The 21,395-nt window shown below is 38.9% G+C and overlaps 2 protein-coding genes across 2 annotated transcripts in view; both read right to left on the bottom strand.

The window, feature by feature from the left end:
* Positions 1-21,395, bottom strand: part of LOC140993880 (homeodomain-interacting protein kinase 1-like) — a 318,372-nt gene that overhangs the window by 58,581 nt on the left and 238,396 nt on the right. The gene's annotated exons all lie outside the window — the stretch shown is intronic.
* The window catches only part of arhgef2a (Rho guanine nucleotide exchange factor (GEF) 2a), a 48,597-nt gene continuing 36,982 nt past the window's right edge, over positions 9,781-21,395 (bottom strand). Inside the window, exons 17-23 of the mRNA XM_073463310.1 lie at positions 20,349-20,435; positions 19,787-19,836; positions 17,817-17,852; positions 17,644-17,694; positions 14,473-14,799; positions 11,733-11,892; positions 9,781-9,945 (exon numbers count right to left, since the gene is read on the bottom strand). Of these exons, the coding sequence (XP_073319411.1) occupies positions 9,917-9,945; positions 11,733-11,892; positions 14,473-14,799; positions 17,644-17,694; positions 17,817-17,852; positions 19,787-19,836; positions 20,349-20,435 (740 nt within the window). The 3' untranslated portion in view covers positions 9,781-9,916. The remainder of the gene's footprint in view (positions 9,946-11,732; positions 11,893-14,472; positions 14,800-17,643; positions 17,695-17,816; positions 17,853-19,786; positions 19,837-20,348; positions 20,436-21,395) is intronic.

Below are 21,395 nucleotides of genomic sequence, written 5' to 3'. Positions count from 1 at the left end.
CTGCTCTTGCCGCAAAAGCTCAGTTGTTCTTTGGCTCAAGGGATGTGTACTGAGTACAGCACATCGTTATCATTGCCAACTGTATCCAACTGGCTCATGTCTCATTCACATTTCAGAGCCTGGTTCACTTTCATTCTTTTCGGGGGGGGGGGGGGGGGGGGGGTTCTGAGCTGCCCACTTACCCATCCATCCCCAGCCCCCAGTAGTGTACACATTACAGTAATGTGTCACTTTTAGAAGTAAAAAAATAATATTAACACATAAATAACAAGATTTCAGTGAAATTATAACATGTCAAGAATGCACAACATATTACATATCTCTGGAGAGCTGCATGTTAGAGACTTAGCTAGGCCTCCGGTGCAATCATATCTCTTTCAGCCTTGAAATGTAGTGTAGTGTAGTTAACAATGAGTTAACAACACTCACATTCACGTTCATTAGCTGCAAATGGTTAGATTCATTACACCGTTTGCCAAAAGTATCAGCACGTGCACAAAGCTGCCAACATTACATTAATGAACATAACAACAAACATAGCTAATGTTAGTAGGCTACTAACCACTGTTAAGCTAGCATGTTCGCATTGGGAAATTTTGCCTGCACCTTCTCTTCCATTCTTGGGCAACTAGCTCACTAATAGCATAAGCAGTACATCTGCCTAGCCTTGTGGAAGACTCCAGTCAAGCGCAGTGAGTGTATGGGTAGAGTCAATAAGTTTACCATGTGACCTTGCATCCAATGTTAAATCAGATGGCTGCTTTTGTGCTGTCATCAAGAAAACTTCCCTCTGCATTGTTTTACAGTCCATGTTGTTGTGAGATTTGTATTCATAACAGCTATATTCAAAGGACATACTGTATAATAAAATCATGACAAAATAAAAAGCTTTTAACTTAACAAAGAACGTTATCATTTACTCGACCAGTATAATATCAGTACAAAATCTAATTTAGCTGTTGCGCTAGTACTATTACAGTGCCTATAGAAAGTATCCACCCCCTTGGATGTGTTCCCATTTATTGCTTTATATAAATGGAATCATGGTCAATGTTAGGAGATACACTAATAATAAATGTAATTTATTAATCACTGGCGATTAATAAAACACTCGTTAATGGGGCACCACCTCCGTTGTTTTGTCTATTTGAATAATCCGGAGGTAATTAATCAAATTCGACTGGACAAGGTTAACTTGTATCAATTCTAATCAATTTCAGATCAATTTATTCAATCTCATAAATGAAGTAGTGAATTCTACACATATCCATCGGTTCTCCACATTAAAAACAAACCTGCACAGACAACGACATACGGTTAAATATGTTTATTGACTAAATAATTCAGATTAAATAAATTAAATGAAATGGCAATTTAAATGAATAACACAGTACAGAATGGGAATAACTAAGTAATGGGTTATTAGTGGAATATGGGCTGATGGTGAGATCACGAGTTAGGTTGAAGCATTTAAATATTACGGGAGTAATTTTTAATACTAACAAGACCCTAACCGAATTTCTCTTAAGCTAAAAGATCAGAATCAGAGCCATAGACACCATCCACCATCTCATCCAGCTGTTGTGAGTGATGGAGAGCCTACTTTCTTAGCAGAGTTGCGGAGTCCGCGGCGGCGGATTTCCTCGGGTGATTTGCGACTCTAGCTGGCAGTCCCGGTCCAATGGCTGAGGGTCAGCTCGTCCGGTATCAGCCGGTTGGACACCTCGGTCCGATGTCTAGGAAGAGCGCAGCTGGTCCCGTACCGATCCGGTGCAGATCTTGGCTCAATGCCAAGCGGGATGGTACCGCTAGCGATCGCTGGGGGCTTGTCAAAGAGTCTGTCTTTCGTTGGAAACCGCTTGCACGGTCTCGGACACAGCAAGTTGCTGTAGTGTCGTGATGATGATTGTGATAAAGATGTTCTTCTTCGTTTCTTCGAGTGGTTCTCAGGCTCTGACTTTGTAAACTAAATCTAACTTCTTGAATAAAATAACTGAGGATGATACGTTCATCAGGCGGATCTTCCGTTGTTAGTTAATGCAAGATAATCTAAATTAAGTTCACTTCTTCAAAAGCAGGTTACGATACTTAACTGTGTAAAACAAATTAAAACAGAACTTCGTTCTGGTACAAACTTAATAAAAGAAGCTAATCAATACTGCGAAAAATATAAAAGTGAGAAAAATCAACGTGTGAGCACTTCTACTGAGATCGCTGTCTTGGAGCGTGTTTCAAAGTAAAGTAAAGAGCTTCAAAAATAAGTTACAAAAGAAAAACTTAAAACAAAAGAAAACTTAAACTTAAAAACTTAAACAACAACTAAAAACTGACTCGAGAGACGTGATCTCTCCGTTTTATTATTTGCAAATCGAGGCGTGTCTGGGGGGGCAGGGCTTGCCGGCTTTTGTCTCCCAAGTATTAAGTGTGAAAATTCACAGAAACTCACTAAACTAAACTTATAGTTTTAAATGTTTCAAAACCGTGCTTCACCTTTTCACAGAATCTCACCATAGCTCAATAGATGTACTTTGTCTATCATGAAAAGGATTATGACGTGATTAAAATCACTTATACATATTTCTCCTAGTTCTAGCTTAATACTTGTTAAACAAAGACATATCAGAGACATTTACTGGTTATGACCATAAACATATTAAACAGAATATTTCTCGTCCAACTGTACCAGGACTCACCATCAGGAGGTGCTGTGGTTCCACCGAACACAGGACAGATTAAACATTAAAACTTGATCTCAGTCAATCTTAATCGTAGAGAAACGGGATAAAGATCAGTTTTATCAACTTCTTTTACTGTTTCTTAATTTGTTAGAATTAAGAGGGTGAGATACTGACTTAATGGTTAATTAGAAATGGTCTGAAATCTGGAGGAACACAGAGACCATTTGGGTGGAATGTCCCACAGATAGTGAGACCAGATGTGTCGTAAATAACAGACAGGGGAGTATCAGCATAGAACAACAAGTCAGAAGGTGTCTGGTGTCCACTCTGGAGAGTGTGTTTGTGAATCAGAAGTCAGAGAGACAGAGAGGGTGAGAGAGAGAGAGAGAGACATCAGGCGTGTTACTTAATCTGCAAATGTAAAGACATTAGTATTAACACAGTCTCTGATGACCAGATAGCTCCGGTCCCTCCTGATGCGGAGAGAGTAGGTAACTCCATGTTCACTCAGACTGACCTGTGAGGGAAGAATTCATCTGTTTGGAGGGGAGAGAAAGTTAAAAAATGGGAGTTTAGTTGTAAATTAATTAAAACTGTCCTCATTTGAAGTCTTTATGGTCCAGGAAAACACTGTCCTCTCTGCCAGGAGATAAGGTGGCAGCCTGGAAGGCGCCTCCTCCCTGTAAATCGTCTTCATCCAGATGAAAAGAGTTAACAAGAACAACAGGGCCTCAATGTAATGCAGAGGCGATGGACATGTGTTCCTACATCAATATAATTTAGCTTTTTTGACAAAAATTTACAAAGAAAACAATTTAATGTCAAAGTGAAAACAGATTCATGTCAGTTAATTAAAAATATATAATGTAAAATAAGTGATTGTATAAGTATTCACCTCCTTTACTTTTTTTCAGTATTCCTGGCTACAATTATACCATGAAGACAAAAGAACACTCCAAGCACCTCCATGAAAAGGTTATTGAAAAGTAGGAGTCAGGGGATGGATACAAAAACATTTCCAAGTCACTGAACATCCCCCGGAGTTCAGTTAAATTCATCATTGAGAAATGGAAGGGATATGGCAAATGTGTAAATCTGCCTAGAGCAGGCCGTCCTCACAAACTGAGTGACCGTGCAAGAAGGAGACTAGTGACGGAGGCCACCAAGACGCCTATGACTACTCTGAAGGAGTTAAAAGCTTCAGCAGCTGAGCTAGGAGAGACTCTGTATACAACAACTGTTGCCCGGGTTCTTCACCAGTCAAAGCTTTATGGGAGAGTGGCAAAGAGAAAGCCACTGTTGAAGAAAGCTCATTAAATCTCCACTAGAGTTCACCCAAAGGCATGTGGGAGACTCCAAGGTCAACTGGAAGAAGGTTCTTTGGTCTGATCAGACTAAACGCTCTGTTTGGGGCACACCAAACACCGCACATCACCACAAACACACTATCCCCACCATGAAGTATGGTGGTGGCAGCATCATGCTGTGGGGATGCTTCTCAGCAGCAGGCGCTGAAAGGCTTGGAAAGGTAGAGGCTAAAATGAATGCAGCAAAATATAGGGAGATCCTGTAGGACAACCTAAGTCAGTCTGCAAGAAAACTACGACTTGGGAGAAGATTTATTTTCCAGTAAGACAATAACCCGAAGCTTCCAGTGAAAGCTACAGAAATGGTTTAAAGACAACAAGGGCTGTTCTGGAGTGGCCGAGTCAAAGCCCAGACCTCAGTCCAATAGAGAATATGTGGGCTGACTTGAAAAGGGCTGTTCACGTCCGATCCCTGTGCAACCTGACAGAGCTTGAGCAGTTTTGCAAAGAAGAATGGAGTTAAATTGCAGTGTCCAGATGTGCAGGCCTGATTGAGACCTATCCACACAGACTCAGTGCTGTGACTGAGGCCCAAGGTGCATCTACTAAATACTGACTTGAAGACTTATGCAATCACTTATTTTACATTATAGTCTTTTAATTAATTGACATTACTTTGTAGAAATCTGTTTTCACTTTGACATTAAAGAGGTTTTTATAAATTTCTTGTCAAAAAAAGCCAAATTATATTGATAAAAAGGCAATAAAACAGGGAAACATCCAAGGTCCAATACGTTTTATATGCACTGTAAAATAATTCAAACAGTTTATAATACTGCTGCTAAATCCTGAACATAAACTAGAAACTTTGACCTTATCACACCAAACTTTGAATTCTCTTCAGTGGCTGTCCACTTTTGATCTGACTTAAATGTGCCACGAATGTCTTACAATAATAAATGAGCATACAGTGCCATATCATATATCTCATATATGTCATATGTGTTCATCATTTGTAGGCTTGACCTCAGGTCAATTTCCAGCTGTGCTTGTGTTTTAATGAGACCTCGAGACATCTCCAGCTCTTGTGTATTTTATAGTTTTAACTTATCTGTAGTTTTGCAGAAATGTACTTTGCCAACGTTTATTCTGGTGATTGTATTGACTATACAGGAAGTCAGCAGACTATTCCTATTGTACCTCCTTTCTCTGGAGTAATCTCCCTGTTGAGGCCTTTAAATCCAAAACTCACTTACTGGGCCATATCTGATTCAAATTAAATCTTTGAATGGAACTGTTAAAGGCCTACGACAGCCATAGGCACTGTATTTTCCCTTTTTTCCCAGAGAATTCGATTGATTGCTATCGGGCTGTTAAGAGATTTTCTACAAATACAACAAGCATCTATAATAACTTACCAACCCTAGCTTTAACATTCCTGTAATTTTGTTAATTCTGTCTGTGCACATCATGGGATCACGGTCTCTGTAACTGTCTACTGTAACATAATGATATCAATGATATCGTCATCAGTCTTTCACTAGTCTCTACAACTAGGTCCAAATCAGTTATCTGGATTTTTACTTCAACACAATACAATACACAATACCTTTTGTATTACAATTTTTTATTTTTATGTAATAATACAATACACATGAATGACAAGGATGTGCAAAATTAAGAGTTTTAGGTGAGGCCTTTAAAATACACTGTCACTGACACATACAGTATCTGCTGAAGTTATGCTGAATTATACTGCGTACAACAATAACAAAAGTTCTTATCAGATTTGAGAGAAAATACATTCATATCAGAGAAGCAGATATACAGTTGGAACATTCTTATATATGAGGGAGGATAAATGTGGAAAGTTCACAATCATTTTGCAGCCACAGAAATCTTTGCACATCTCAAAGGGGTGTTCTAACCACTTTTCAGTATTTACATTTTAAATCCACTGTAAAGCTTCATCCTGAAGATAATATCACATTGATCTGGCAGAAAAATAAGTTTGCCACCACCGTCTTGATAAGTGAAAATTAGTATTACAGAGTATGCAAACCTATGTAGATAGATAGATAGATAGATAGATAGATAGATAGATAGATAGATAGATCCTAACATATAAAAAAAATGTTAGGAATAAAAACACCATAAAGCTCTAAGCCTATTTCTATTGCAGTTGTTAGAAAAAGAAGAAGGTAGGCTGACAGATCTTGAAGTCATGTAAGATTGATTAAAAACATGCAGAACAGACTACTGATTAATTCTTTACCAAAAATTTAAAGCCACTCAAAGTCTGCTGTTGCTTCAGAGATCAGAACAGATACATAAATAGTTTTAGATTTAGACACTTATCAACAGACATAAAGAAGTTAAAGTTTGTGAAATGCTGCTGGACCTTATTACTGGTGTCCAAATACGAAACAGTGACAGCAGATGTTCTGCAGATGATTATCACTTAATAAAAACAAATTCCATTTTTGACATTGTCAGCGTAAATATTGAATATCCTTTCATCAATAATCTGGAGAAATACATTCCCTAAAAATGTTGTCAATCAGAAAGCAAAATAATATCATGTTATGTTTCTTTTATGTAGATTACACCCACACGCTTTAAAATAACTTGTTTTAATTGCTGTATATTTGCATTACTCCTCTCAGCTGCTGGATTTTTTAGTGTTTAGAGATTGTCACTGTAAGTCTAATACTGTAAGGCTATCCTTACATATTGATAATTACGTGCACTACAGAAAAAACCAACAAAGCATCTGGGGCCATAAACAGGGCTTATGCTTGGCCATAAGCTAAGTCGATCATAACTTGGCGTTCTGAGTCCGATCTGACAGTTACGGCATTTGCCACACTGGGGCTGATGCCTTCTTCTTGCTAAGACTGGTGTAAGTCTTATGCCTTGTCAGGAGCAGGCAAATGTCACAATTAAGGCCATGCGGTGCACTCATCTGTGCAGCTGATCAGCTGTTAACAAGGCATATAATTGTTCTAGTCACAGAGTAGCCAACACATCTGTACTGCAACACATTGGGATACATTCTTTTACACAGAAAATAATTACCTAATTTATTACATTTGCCAAAGAGGGGATAAATAATTAGAGTTGGTCATAGACAACGTTTCAGTTTCCCCTAACTCAACAACTCACAAAACTCTATCATTTTTTGAAGGGAGTCTGTTAGTACATTGGATTGCTTAGCAGTCAGTGTTTGCTTGTGGTGGCTATACAGGAGGTTAAAGGAGCTATGAACTCAGAATTTAAATACATTTTTCACAGTAATCCTCTTCCATACACTGGGCACTTTTGGCAGTTATTTAAGTTCCTTATCTACAAATGCAACTGTGGGTATAGGGATGGACTCTGTTATAACACCGCAAAACCTTTCAGGGAGGAAAACTGGTTAGATGACAGGACAACCAAGTGTGTGTCTCATATCATACCAACAATCAGTGATAACCGGGACCATGATCTTTCCCAAGCCTGAACATGGTATTATTTAAACAAACCTTTTCCCAACCCTAATCAAGCACTTTTCCTGTCTAACCGAACCTGAACCATGGCAGTGACAGATCAGAAAACAGATCTATGAACCATTATGGTAACAGTCATTTCTAATGGTTTTGGAAGGCACTGACCTGTAAGCTGGTTTCAGCACTGCTGATGGAGGCATTGTATCAGAAAATGGAAGACAATGAGAGATGACATTTTATTTGAGTTTATTTTGGACGACCCACCCTGTGATGCTGCCTGCTGTCTTACAGCAATGAACATATTTCAATTATCTATCACTATCATTTTCATTTCATGTAACACTGCATATCATTCAGTGTCGGGCATAAAATATATTTTGATGTTAGTTATAAAAGGCATCATCTTAATTTTTGCTATAAATTCTGCTTAATTATTTTTATATAATTATATACATATATCATGTTAATTCTTCTTATAATCTGGATTATTAAAAAATGCAATTCCAAGTTACACGTTCAATGCAGCAGAAATAGTACCATCTGTACCTGTGCCCTTATGATTCTGACAGAACATCAGACTATCTGTGCAAATACACACAAGGCAGGGTAAAAGCTGAGTAAAAGCGTGTGTTTTAAATTGGACTAAGAACTGAGAAAAATTCACAAGTGAGGCAAATGTGCAAACATGTCTCCTCCAGTACATGCTGAGTTATAGAGCTCCCTTTTTTCTCCCAACAGCAAAAAGTTTTTTGGGTTGATAAGGAGCCCTTAAAATTGCAAAAATTGCAATTACAGATTTTTTGGCAACTTGGGGAAAATAGTGAACACAGCACTGACCCATCATCATGTTTTACAGGGGAACTTGTTAGATTACACATCCATATGTTACACAGAAACATTATCATTTATTTGGAGTCACTTTGTGACCTGATGAAAGTCAGTCCAGAAATTCACTCTCTGGTAGCTATTATTTGCTAAGGGAAATATCTCCCTCTTTAACTGCTCAGTGCTCCACTTTGTTCACCAGTTAACAGACTAACTGTTGAGCCGGTAGTGTACAGTGGGATTTTAGAGCTTTGTTTCTGAAACGTTTCCAGCTGCTGCCAAAAAACTGAGATAAATGAGACCGGTGACGGTGAACCAAAATAGTAAAGTTGTGGGGAATGAACTATGAGCTGAAACACAGTATAAAGCTCTGTAAACAGGAGGGCAGCTGTAGATTCAGGTGATCATTTTCTGTAGTTTAATCAGATCAAGCCTCTCACATTTTCATATTCTTGCCACATTTTCAATTGATACATTGTTATTATAAAAATATAGATTTTTTTCTTTTGATTTATTTAGTGTAAAATGCTTTTATAAGTGACTCTATTTATTACTGTTGTTTCAACCAGATCTTTCAGGTAGTTATTATAAATCCATCTTTAATTTGCATGAACAGGCCTAAATGATTGTGACTCTGTGTGTGTCTGAGACAAATCAATATGACAGCTAGAGTTTTAATGACTGAGTATTTCCCAGTGCTTTATTCACATAAATTTGAAAAATGTTATAGGTTGTCACCAAAGACAGATCAGCATCTCAAACAGCAGGACTTACTGCAGGGCAGTTGTATTGGATTGCTTTACATTGTGCTTGTTACCTATTCTTCTGGTATTTCAGTATAGATTGCTGAGAAATGTCATTTTTTAGTTTTTTATGAATAAAGGAGCAGTGCTTTCTGTCACACAGAGGTTGTTGGGTTTCAAACTGCAAGGAGACACTGTCCAACACTGTCCAGTTCATAGTGAGGGACTGGAGTCTTTCATACACAATTAAAAGACATCAGCATATTAACAGCAAAGGTGCAAATTGTATTTCAACATTTCAACTGGTTTTCACCCAGCTTTTTGTATTATTATTATTATTATTATTATTATTATTATTATTATTATTATTATTCCTTTTCAATAAATAAATGAAATACTTATAAATTCCCTGATTTTGTGGGGAAAAAATAATGAGCCCTCTCATTTCAAGTGAATTTGATTGCAACTACTTTACATAAAACATAAAACTATTTAAGATTATGCTTATGTTGAAAACAGTAGCTGTCAGACCTAATGTTAATTTTGTCAAATCTTAAGATTTACTAGAGTTACATATTAGCAATATTCATTTGTTTTCCACACCCCTTTGGTCAAGTGATGCAATTAAATGAAGGAAATCCAAACAATTCAAAGCATAACTGAAAACTAAAACAAGTCACTGTCACAAGCAATCTACTCAAAAGCAAAGCAGCTAAATAAACATGGAAACTTGCAGATAAGACAGTCATGTGCATTGTTTTGCATTGTGGCATACTGGTCAGAAAGCACAACAATGTGTATTGTTGGGAGTCAATTAGTTTACATCATAATCAATTATAGCTATGAGCTCATTAGCAATGTGACACATGCCAGGATCAGATCTCTTCTGGAATATCTTGAAGATCTGAAAAAGAGAGAACAAATTCAAATTCAGCCCTCTGTTCCCCTGATACTACAACAAGTGTGGTGGCTTGACTCTATAATCTATTCAATAATTCTATGACATACTTTAATTGAAACCTAATATTCTGCTACGATGTCATGTGGGGAGGGACTATTGCAAAATGGTCAAACCTCACACATTTTTGCTTAGCGCTTGAAATTGTTTAAGTTTTCTGGCACTAATAACTGAATATGTGTCAAGTAAGCACTGATATGTCCCAGCAAGGAAAAAGGTGACATTTTCTGAAAATAAGCTTGTCCAATAACAGCCCGCCTAGATATAGATTGTATATGAAAGCCATATAAAATGCAGTGTTGTAAAAAGTCCTCCTTGAGTAAAAGTAAAGATATCTTGTTAAAATAGTACTTTAGTAAAATTGAAAGTCACCCACATGAATAGTACTTGAGTAAATGTCTAAAAGTAATAAATGTACTTAAGTATCAACAGTGCAAGTAAAAGATAACTATAAATACAGTATATTGACAGATATATATGCTGAATCGGTCCAATTCGATCCCATATTTAAAACTTTTCTGATTAACAGAATCAGTGTTTTCTTTAAACTAACTGCCAATAAAATACATTAATTTGAAAATGTGCTGCTTTCTGATGCAACATGCTATCTGCAAAGTGACTACTTACTTAAATTATCAAACAAATGTGGTGAAGTGAAATTTAGAACATTTACCTCCAAAATTAAATGGAGTAAAATTAAACAGTAAAAGTATAAGCTCCTCAAAATTGTACTTAAGTGCAGTGCTTGAGTAACTTAGTTACATTTCATCGCTGATAAAATATAAATGAAACAGTATGTTGATGAATAAAAGGAGGTGAAAACAGCAGGGTTTTTAAAGTATGTTGTTATACTGATGAAAGAGGTGCAATAAAAATCATCATGAGACAACTCAGAGAGTGTCATTAACTATGTGAGCAGTTGGACTACAGATAACTCCGGGTACAGGTCCCTGGCTTTTATTTGTTTGTGCTGAATACTGCCCCATAATTTGAGATGCCATTACAGTATTTGATAACAGAATGTTGTAATTGGCTGTTGGAAAATGCACGGATGTGTTCACAGATTAGTAACATTTCAACTGGACTTTTTTTTATGGCACTAATAATCAACTGGTCTACCAACCAGGAGTGATACACTGCTTCCTGACCAAAGCACCCCACATTATTACTTTGCTCAGCCTTTCATGCATCTGTTCAACCAGCGGACAACTACCAGGAGCAATTCTAGGGTTCAGTATCTTGCCTAAGGACAATTCAACATGCAGCTGGAGCCAGGATTTGATTCGGATTCTACTCTGATTAGTGGACTGGCTCTACCTGCTGGAACACAGCCATTCCTCACTTAACAATATTCCCCAAAATTTGTGATGCTGTGTAAACATGCCTAAAATATCCATCCACTGTCTGTTACTACTTATCCTTTTCAGAGTCAAGGACCTTCTTGCTGTGGGGCAACAGCGCTAACCACTGCGCCGCTGTGCTGCCCATCCCTTAAACAGATAAGCCTTATGCAGACCGTAGCACCCAAAAGCACCATCATCTTGACTGAATCCTGAATCATGAAATATATTGGGTTTCAACACTTCAAAAGTAACTTACAACTAAATTTGAAATTTTGTTTGCCAAACCTCATTGTAGCTCCAGTGTCGTTAGCTGCACGGGAACCACTACCTAAAAAACAAAATGATGCATGAAACATTCACAACCATTTTGAGTGAAGTCTGTAATCTGACCTTTGGAGCTTTCAGATGCTGTTCCATCATCATCATCTGATGTCATGTCTACCTCCAAGTCACTGCTGTCCTGGACACCATCTGACTGGTGGACAGGTTCCTGGTTGGCCTGAGGGATGTCTCCAGTTGAGAGCTCCCTTCCTGATTGCAGAGAGACAGGCTGAAACAGCAAGAGGTATGAGATTGTAGAAACCTGACACTGACACTGTTCACAATGTGTGTGTTCAAACACCTAATTCCTTAAAGAAACCATAAATCTGACATGTTTTCTTGAAAAGTGTGGCAGGGAACATTATAGGCCACTGGCATCAGGAAATACTGCTGCCATGAAGGGTTGAACATCTTTCATGAATCTAACGGATATCACCATCAGAAATGAGCTTCTGATAAAGTTCAAGTCCAGTTCTGGGGTCTCATTTATAAAACTCTGTGGAGAATCCACACTAATGTTTGCTTACTTACGAATGAGGAAATGTACATACGGCAAAATTTCCTTTTATAAATCCCAAATCAACTTGGAAATGTGCTCACATGGATCAGTCCCTTATCCCGTTCTCTCCACACCCACATTCAATGATAAATGGTCAGTGCAAAGTGCCTTATGTCTGTTTATGCATGGAAATGAGCAGCTGATCAGTCGTTCTTTACAGTGAACCATGGCCACAACCGATGGGAAAACGAAGAGAACCAATTTTTTTTTGACACAGAAAACAAGGTGTGTGTGGATGAGGTGGTAATTATTTCATTCACGTAGCCCTCCAGCAGTGCGAGGACATTGAAAGTCCATGCCCACGTGCCAATTGTAGCCATTTTTGGAGGTGGACAGTGGTTGACTTAGGCAGTCTGTTTGGTCTGTGGCTATGCAGGCCCAGACATAGCAAGCTATGCACTGTGTGTTCTGACACCTCTCTATTGTAGCCAACATTAAGACTTTTAACTTTTAGCCTTCATTCCCCACAAGTATCAATCAAGTTTTTGTAAGTAAAAACCACTGCAGACCTGGAACACTGCACATGACCATTTTGAAGATGTTCTGACCCAGTCGTCTAGCCATCACAATTGGCCCTTGCCGAGGTGCTCAGATCATTACGCTTGCCCATGTGTCCACTTTCAACCCATCAACTTTGACAACTGACTATCCCAACCTTTGTAATGAGGTGATCAATGTTATTCACCTCACCCCTTTTAGTGTTGTGGCTGATCGGTGGATATGTTGATATCTATGCCAGGTGGTACCAAAATTGCAAAAAGCCATTGATAAACAGTGGTGGACTGACCATCTGGCAAACCGGGACAAATCCTGGTGGGCCGTCGCTTTCTTGGGCCAATCAGACGCTTTCGCTTGCACCGCCCAGTCTTGCCTTTTCACTGGCCCTACCTGTTTAGCGATCATTATGGTCATATAACCAGGTTAAAAATTCCACACATAGAGTACACCTTTCAAGCTAGCAGCTGTATACCACTTTCCCTGGTTGTACTTCACTATTACGGTTGGTTTTGAGTTACAACCTATTTTTGATCTATTTATATTTTGCCTTCAGCTATGGGAAGGTCCAAAAACTGATTAATTACAAATAAAAAACTATGTATAGGCTTAGGCTATCCACCATTTATTTTCCTCCCAAAACCTGAGAAGGAAGGCTTGCTGAGAAATTTGTTTTTACCAATGGCCTTGCTTGCCCCCTGTTGTGGTAACAATCTAGAGACGTGCATCAACAACAGCGAGATCAGATGAAACATTTTAAAAAGTAAAAGGAAGAGCTGAAAAGCTTAGAGAGAAAAGGAAGCAGGCATTAGAGGCTCCGGCTTCCAAATACAGAAAAATCGACTAACTGTTTGGCCATCATGATCCTCAAGTGTTGCAGTGTTAATTTGGAGGAGCACACGAAGCGGTAAGAAATTTAATTAATTAAAGGCTATAGCAGCTATGTGTTCAGTTAAAATTAGCTTGAGCTTACAAAACGACTCTACTGACAGACAAGTTGGTATTAGCCTACTTTTTAATGCATATTGATGCGTTTTACAAGTTTCCTTTTCAGTGCCTGAAATGTGTTCTGGAATACAGGAAGACGTTCCAAACTTTCCATTCAAAACCCTGACTTGACGTTCAGAATCACCTGTCTATATAGACTAGCAACCAGCAAGTACTACGGTGCTGAAGCTAGTGTGCTATGCTATTTCCTTTAGAGTCTGTAAGCCTATGTATTTAAAGAAGGCTATTTATGAATAAATCCAAATAATACAATGATCTTATTGAAAAATTCTGCAGGATTGTCTAAATGGCCCTAAATTCACATTTCTTTTTCACATTAATTAATGTAAATAAAACAACAAAAATTAAATAATAATAATAATTAATTGTGGTTCTACATTAACTGTTGTCTGTTGTAGGTCTATATTGCGTACCTCTGTAGTCTGGCATATTATGCTATCATTGGGGTCTATCTGTGCATGTGCACTGTGCCGCCCATGTTACACTTTGTTGTTTCCTGTAGTGAAGGGGATTGTAAAAACAGTACACACAGATAGCAGCATGGAGGAAAATGATGACTGAGATTGCTGCCCAATGGCAGGCTTATAACAACAGTCTACATCTGCTGAGTCAGTCTACCATGCTGGCATGTCTAATTATAACATTCTTTTTGGAAATGCTTCAATGTTGACTTATGGTAATAGGGACTAAAGGCCAGGTTATCCAGGTTATTTTGACAATTTTTTAAAATGTCCCTTGTATCCTTACCTGAAAGGCCTGCTCCCCCAGCTGCTGGGAGGCGACTACAGCCCCACTGCAGACCTTCATGTGTCGGACCTGCCGCTCCAGCTTGGCCCTGGCCCTCTCACTGTCCTTGAACCGGCTCTCGGCATCCCGCAGCCTCAGCAGCTCCTCCTGCAGCAGGCTGTGTTGTCTCTGCAAAAGAGCCAGCTCCCCAATGGTAGACCCTGTATTGGCCTCCCGATTTCCACCATCTCGCCAGAGAGGGCGCCATACTCCTCCTGTAGCTGGTGTCATGGTGTCCTGTGGCTGCAGCAGCAGCTCCAAGATGGAGTCTTGTTTGATGACGGCACCCTGCAGGATTTGATGGAGAAACCAAATTTAAAGTTTTAATACAATTCTATGGTTCAGATTTTTGTTTTGATCAAGGAAACAATGTCCAACAAAAAGGAGAGCATTTACAAAGAGTACAAAGCAGCAAGGGAAACTGTAATAAATAACTCGGTACTGGAAGATATCCACTTCATTTGTCTAACTCAGACTGCTGTACATCTTATGACTTCAGACTGTTGATTTAAGAAGGGTATCTATTAATGGCCAGTATGAACAGGAGAATACAACGATCTTATTGGAGGATCAGTCATCCACCCCTCCTACAGGTGGGATGAACATACTTTTCATTGGGTGCATTCGCCAATAAAATTCACACTTTCACATATCATATATCACATATCCAATATATCTGGCTGAGCTGGCTATAACTCCCCAAGGCATGACAATACACTTTTTACAATACTTAATGTCTGGAAATCTTCTCACATTTGTCACTGAATTTACTGTTGTTTTACTATGTTGGACACATTTTGAATTCTGATATCTTGGCTGATTTCTTTTGATTTTCCCATGATGCCACACAAGGAGGCAGTGTGTTTGAGGTGAGCCTTAAAATACATCCACAGGTGTGACTGTAATTAACTCAAATATTGTCAATTAACAATAACAATAACAATTAATCAATATCAGAAGCTATACATATATATATATATATATATATATATATATATATATATATATACATACATGTGTATATATATATATATATATATATATATATATATATACACTGAACAAAAATATAAACACAACACTTTTGTTTTTGCTCCCATTTTCCATGAGCTGAACTCAAAGATCTAAAACATTTTCTATATACACAAAAGATCCATTTCTCTCAAATATCGTTCACAAATCTGTCTAAATCTGTGTTAGTGAGCACTTCTCCTTTGCCGAGATAATCCATCCCACCTAACAGGTGTGGCATATCAAGATGCTGATTAGACAGCATGAATATTGCACAGGTGTGCCTTAGGCTGGCCACAATAAAAGGCCACTCTGAAATGTGCAGTTTTGCTTTACTGGGGGGGTCTGGGGGGTCAGAAAACCAGTCAGTATCTGGTGTGACCACCATTTGCTGCATAGAGTTGATCAGGTTGTTGATTGTGGCCTGTGGAATGTTGGTCCACTCCTCTTCAATGGCTGTGCGAAGTTGCTGGATATTGGCAGGAACTGGAACACGCTGTCGTATACGCCGATCCAGAGCATCCCAAACATGCTCAATGGGTGACATGTCCGGTGTGTATGCTGGCCATGCAAGAACTGGGATGTTTTCAGCTTCCAGGAATTGTGTACAGATCCTTGCAACATGGAGCCGTGCATTATCATGCTGCAACATGAGGTGATGGTCGTGGATGAATGGCACAACAATGGGCCTCAGGATCTCGTCACGTTATCTCTGTGCATTCACAATGCCATCAATAAAATGCACCTGTGTTCGTTGTCCATAACATACGCCTACCCCTACCATAACCCCACCGCCACCATGGGCCACTCGATCCACAACGTTGACATCAGCAAACCGCTCACCCACACGACACTCTGCCCTGAACAGTGAAAACCGGGAGTCATCCGTGAAGAGAACACTCTCCAACGTGCCAGACGCCATTGAATGTGAGCATTTGCCCACTCAAGTCGGTTATGACGACAAACTGCAGTCAGGTCAAGACCCTGATTAGGACAACGAGCATGCAGATGAGCTTCCCTGAGACGGTTTCCGACAGTTTGTGCAGAAATTCTTTGGTTATGCAAACCGATTGTTGCAGCAGCTGTCCGGGTGGCTGGTCTCAGACGATCTTGGAGGTGAACACGCTGGATGTGGAGGTCCTGGGCTGGTGTGGTTACACGTGGTCTGCGGTTGTGAGACCGGTTGGATGTACTGCCAAATTGTCTGAAACGCCTTTGGAGACGGCTTATGATAGAGACATTAACATTCAGTTCAAGGGCAACAGCTCTGGTGGGCAAATGGTGGTCACACCAGATACTGACTGGTTTTCTGACCCCCCCAGACCCCCCCAGTAAAGCAAAACTGCACATTTCAGAGTGACCTTTTATTGTGGCCAGCCTAAGGCACACCTATGCGATATTCATGCTGTCTAATCAGCATCTTGATATGCCACACCTGTTAGGTGGGATGGATTATCTCGGCAAAGGAGAAGTGCTCACTAACACAGATTTAGACAGATTTGTGAACAATATTTGACAGAAATGGTCTTTTGTGTATATAGAAAATGTTTTAGATCTTTGAGTTCAGCTCATGAAAAATGGGAGCAAAAACAAAAGTGTTGCGTTTATATTTTTGTTCAGTGTATATATTGTAAGAAAGCCCTATAGGTCAAGGTCCGACAGCACCCTCTACTGGTACAAGGACAATTAGCAGTGAACGAGTCAGGACACGCCCAGTCACACTGGAAAGCAGCAGACCAGTCAGTGAGCAGATGTGTGAAGCTGCATGGACATTCTGTGTTTCCCTAATGACGTGTGCGTTCTTGAGGAGATGTAAGTTGTTTCTGCTTGTAATTATTGATAATTTGATGACTATTGCAGTTTTTGTTATTTTACATGGGAAAGGCTGAATTGTTTACTGTGGTTAAAAGTCAGTATTTAAAGTTCCCTTGTTGTTTAGCATGCTATATATATATATATATATATATATATATATATATATATATATATATATATATATATATATATATATATATAAAGTAAATTATATCTGCACTGTATGTAGCATAATGTGGTGTGCTATACTGTATGCTGTTGTACATGATGTACAAGTGTGTTAAAGACGTACAGAAAGATACTCACCTGGAGTGCATGGAGATAAACACTGAGATTCATCAGCCTCTGAAGGATCTCCTATCAAACACAGGCAGCATTCTCATTACTGATGTCACACACACACACACTCACACACACAAACACACACACACACACACACACAATTCCATTCAATTCAAAGCTTGACGCCCTTTACTTACTGTGGTTGGTGGCTTGTCTGGACTCCTCATGCAATCCTTCAGAAGGTAAAAAACACAAACAGAGAAGAGAATCATGATGATGGTGTTACATAATACAATCATTAGATATTAATTATGCATCAGTACATGCATTATAATTTACATTCCTAAAAGAAGGTGTGACAGTGAATGGTGGTGTGTCCATGGGTCCCAGCTCCCCCCAAGAATGCCTTTTCATCCTTTATGGTTGAGTGTATTAGCAGCTGGTGACCAAAGTGGCCCATAATATTTCTCCTTTCATCCTTTTTAAAGCAGTGCCATGATGCACTGACAGCTTCATAATGAAGTGGAGAGTCAGGACCAGACTTTACTAAAAGAAAACTGGGAATTGAGGTCCCAGTGTTTCCTGGGAGTTCTCTGTGAAATGTATTAACTTTCCCTGGAAGAACCTGGAATTTTAGCGTGTGTAGCCTTTTGTGTCTGTGTGCACTTATGATTTGTGTCATTATCAAATGAACCGTATAAAACTGATTTATGTTACAATACATTCCCTCGTAGCAAAAGCCAATCTTGTCCGACCTTTAATTGCCATCATTATAGTAATATAACATTATCAACTCTCAGCTGCAGCTATTTCTTCTTCTGCTTCTTATTGTTCTGCTAATATGGAAGGACCAAAAGTTCTGTTTACAACCACAAAAAGCAGCAGGCTAAGAAACTAATTCTCTGTCTGTGTGTCTGTAACTTCAGTGGGAATAACAGAAAAACAGATTAGATAACATTAAATATCACATAAAATGTATTTACAGAGTTTGATAGTGACAAACAAGGTGCCAAATCCAGTCAAATAGGTGCCAATCTGGGAGGTCTCAGATTTTGTTCCGGCAGCATTCAGCTCAAATTAAGCCCCAAATATAGAAGCGAATGCTGCCACATCAGAAAAAGAAAATTGGATCAGTTTCATGTTATAGTGGGAAACGTTCCACATTATGACATGATAACTATTTATCTTGTTATAACCTGATAATTTATTGTCATAATTTATTGTTATACCATTAAGTGTTTCATATTATAAGAATATATTTTCACGTTACAATATGAAACCTTTTATGTTATAACATGAGTCATGTTTAAACATGAAACGTTTCACATTATGACAAGATAAATACTATATTGCTATAAAAAGAAAAGTTTCTCGTTATAACAATAAGGAATCATGTTATTACATGAAACGTTTCACATTAGACAATAAATAGTATATTGTTATAAGAAGTCAAGTTGATTTACATCTGTATGGTGTAATAATGTGAAAAATCTTGTTTTAACATTAACCCTTACAACCTGATACTGATCTGTTTTTCTGTATAAACATAGCGTTAACTATTAATAATATAATTAATAACTAAGTCTTGGAACTACATTTTTACACAGGGCACCTCTACAAGTTAGGCTTATAATGCAGAACCTTGTTGATATTGTATTTTCATGTTAGAAATTCCTAAACATACTTGCAATTAACCCTCTGTACGATGTTTTTTTATTATGAACAATTCAAACTGGAAATCTGTAAACAAAAGCTATGCAGGTGGCTCAACAAGTTCTCCTCTCAGACATACAGACCACCATCCCCAAATCAGGGAGCAGAGCAGCATTAGGCAGGTGGAGCATTAAATGTAGGGGGTTTCCCGATGTTACAATTAGACATCCAATAGTACAGTGCAACAATGCCTCAGACCACCAGAACAATATCTGACAATGGTTGCATCTGATTTTCACTCCACACCACACAGCAATAACCTCTGGTCCAGGCTGTAAAGATAGTCTGACACAGTTGGACTTAAAGCTGTTAAGAGAATGGTGTTAAATTAATAATAATATATTATATCAATTATATATTAAAATAATGATGATGCATTCAACCCTACCTGACAGTGTCACCCCACAAAAACCCATTTCCACCTATTACACTTCCACCTTGGCCCCCAGCTTACCTTTGCTGCAAAGAAATCATGGGCTCCATTGACCAACAGATCCTGATCACCTGAGCAGAGACAAACGCAAAAAAGCGAAAAACTAAACATTTATTATAATGAATGTCTGACTATTTCATCACAGCAAACAAAGAGGGGGCAGGGAGTATCTGGTTCTGTCCTCATTAAATGTGACTTAAACTGTGAAATCACATGAGGCTAGTGACTGCAATCTTTGGGTGTGCATTTTTTTGGACTGACCTCAATGCCTCATGTCTACCTCACCTGCTCCCACTGTGACCTGCTCAGCCTCAACCACAACCCACACCTCAAATTTGCCCTAATAAAAATGTCTTCAGTGAGATAAAATTCATTTTCTTTGTGGAGGGAATCATTAATTAATGTTAAATTTTATAGCTTTCCATGTTGATTTAATGTACAGTATGTTAAGGTGTCATTGTATGCATGGTAATTTAATAAAACTGTTCTGGCTTCCGATTGTTTTATGTTTGTGTTGCTGCATGACAGCAACAATGAGCCCAATTCTGGTTGTGTTGACAGAGTGAAGTGGTCAGTGACTCACTGGTTTCTACCGCCTCCATGTGGTTGGGATGGCATGGAAGAGGGATGTCCACACTGGAGCCCAGCAGGAGCTCACTCAACCTGTCCACTGTGGAAACACACACACACACGTACACACACACACACACCTGTTAGTGTGAGTGTTACGATGCCGAGGGCCACTTTTATATAGTCTTTGTTCTCCCTCATGTCTTCATCAGTTCGTTCCGTTTCCGTCCGTGTGGTTCCGTCTTCTTCTGTCTGGTTCCATGTTGTTCCGTCGTCTTCCGTCTGTTCGTCCGTGTTCTTCCGTCTTCGCCTGTGTCCACCTGTTTGCTTTTCTCTCTTCACCCTTCATGTCCCCAAGTGTCTCCCTGCTGGTATGTTCTGATTTTGGTTTCTTGTTTCTCATTTGATTTGTACTTTGCTTTTGTTGCACTTTGTTTAAGCTTTATGTTGCTACTTTGTTTTTGGTCCCTGTGACTGGTTTTCGTTTTTCTAGTTCTCTTGGTTTTTGTATTTCAGCTTTGTTTATTAAAGCTCGCCTTTTGTTCCCTTATTCCTGCCTCACCTGTGTGTCTGCATTTGGGTCCTCATCTTGCTTAACGGTAAAACGTAACACTTAACCACTCTTGTAAACTGATACTTGATACTACCACTCATTAGTACAGGAAGAACAGAAAATAAAAAGCGCAGCCCAGTTGAACTTCTTGTGTTTCATCATGGGTCATCCAACAGCACAGAACAGCTGTCTTTACCTGTAGACAGCCCATACCTGTAAACCATCATCATAGTATCATCACAGTCAGTACTATTAAGCATCAGAAGGATGATCAATGATTAATTTATCAAGCTCATATTGAAAAAGGGTCTAGAAAAACATGTGTACGCTAACCTGAAGTTTAAGTGAGGTATGGACATTCTCACGGCTTTCTCTTCCTTCATAAATACCAGTTTCTGTGGGAGATGGGGTACGCACGCTGTCTGTGTGTACGCATTGTGTATACATCTGGCCCCTGGTCATCTGCCACAGCTGTCAGGTGGAGGGATTCTCTTGGCAGAGGAGTTG

This window comes from Pagrus major, chromosome 3 (genome assembly GCF_040436345.1).
Source record: "Pagrus major chromosome 3, Pma_NU_1.0".
Classification (NCBI taxonomy): domain Eukaryota; kingdom Metazoa; phylum Chordata; class Actinopteri; order Spariformes; family Sparidae; genus Pagrus; species Pagrus major.
This window is presented reverse-complemented; position numbering and strand designations above follow the sequence as displayed.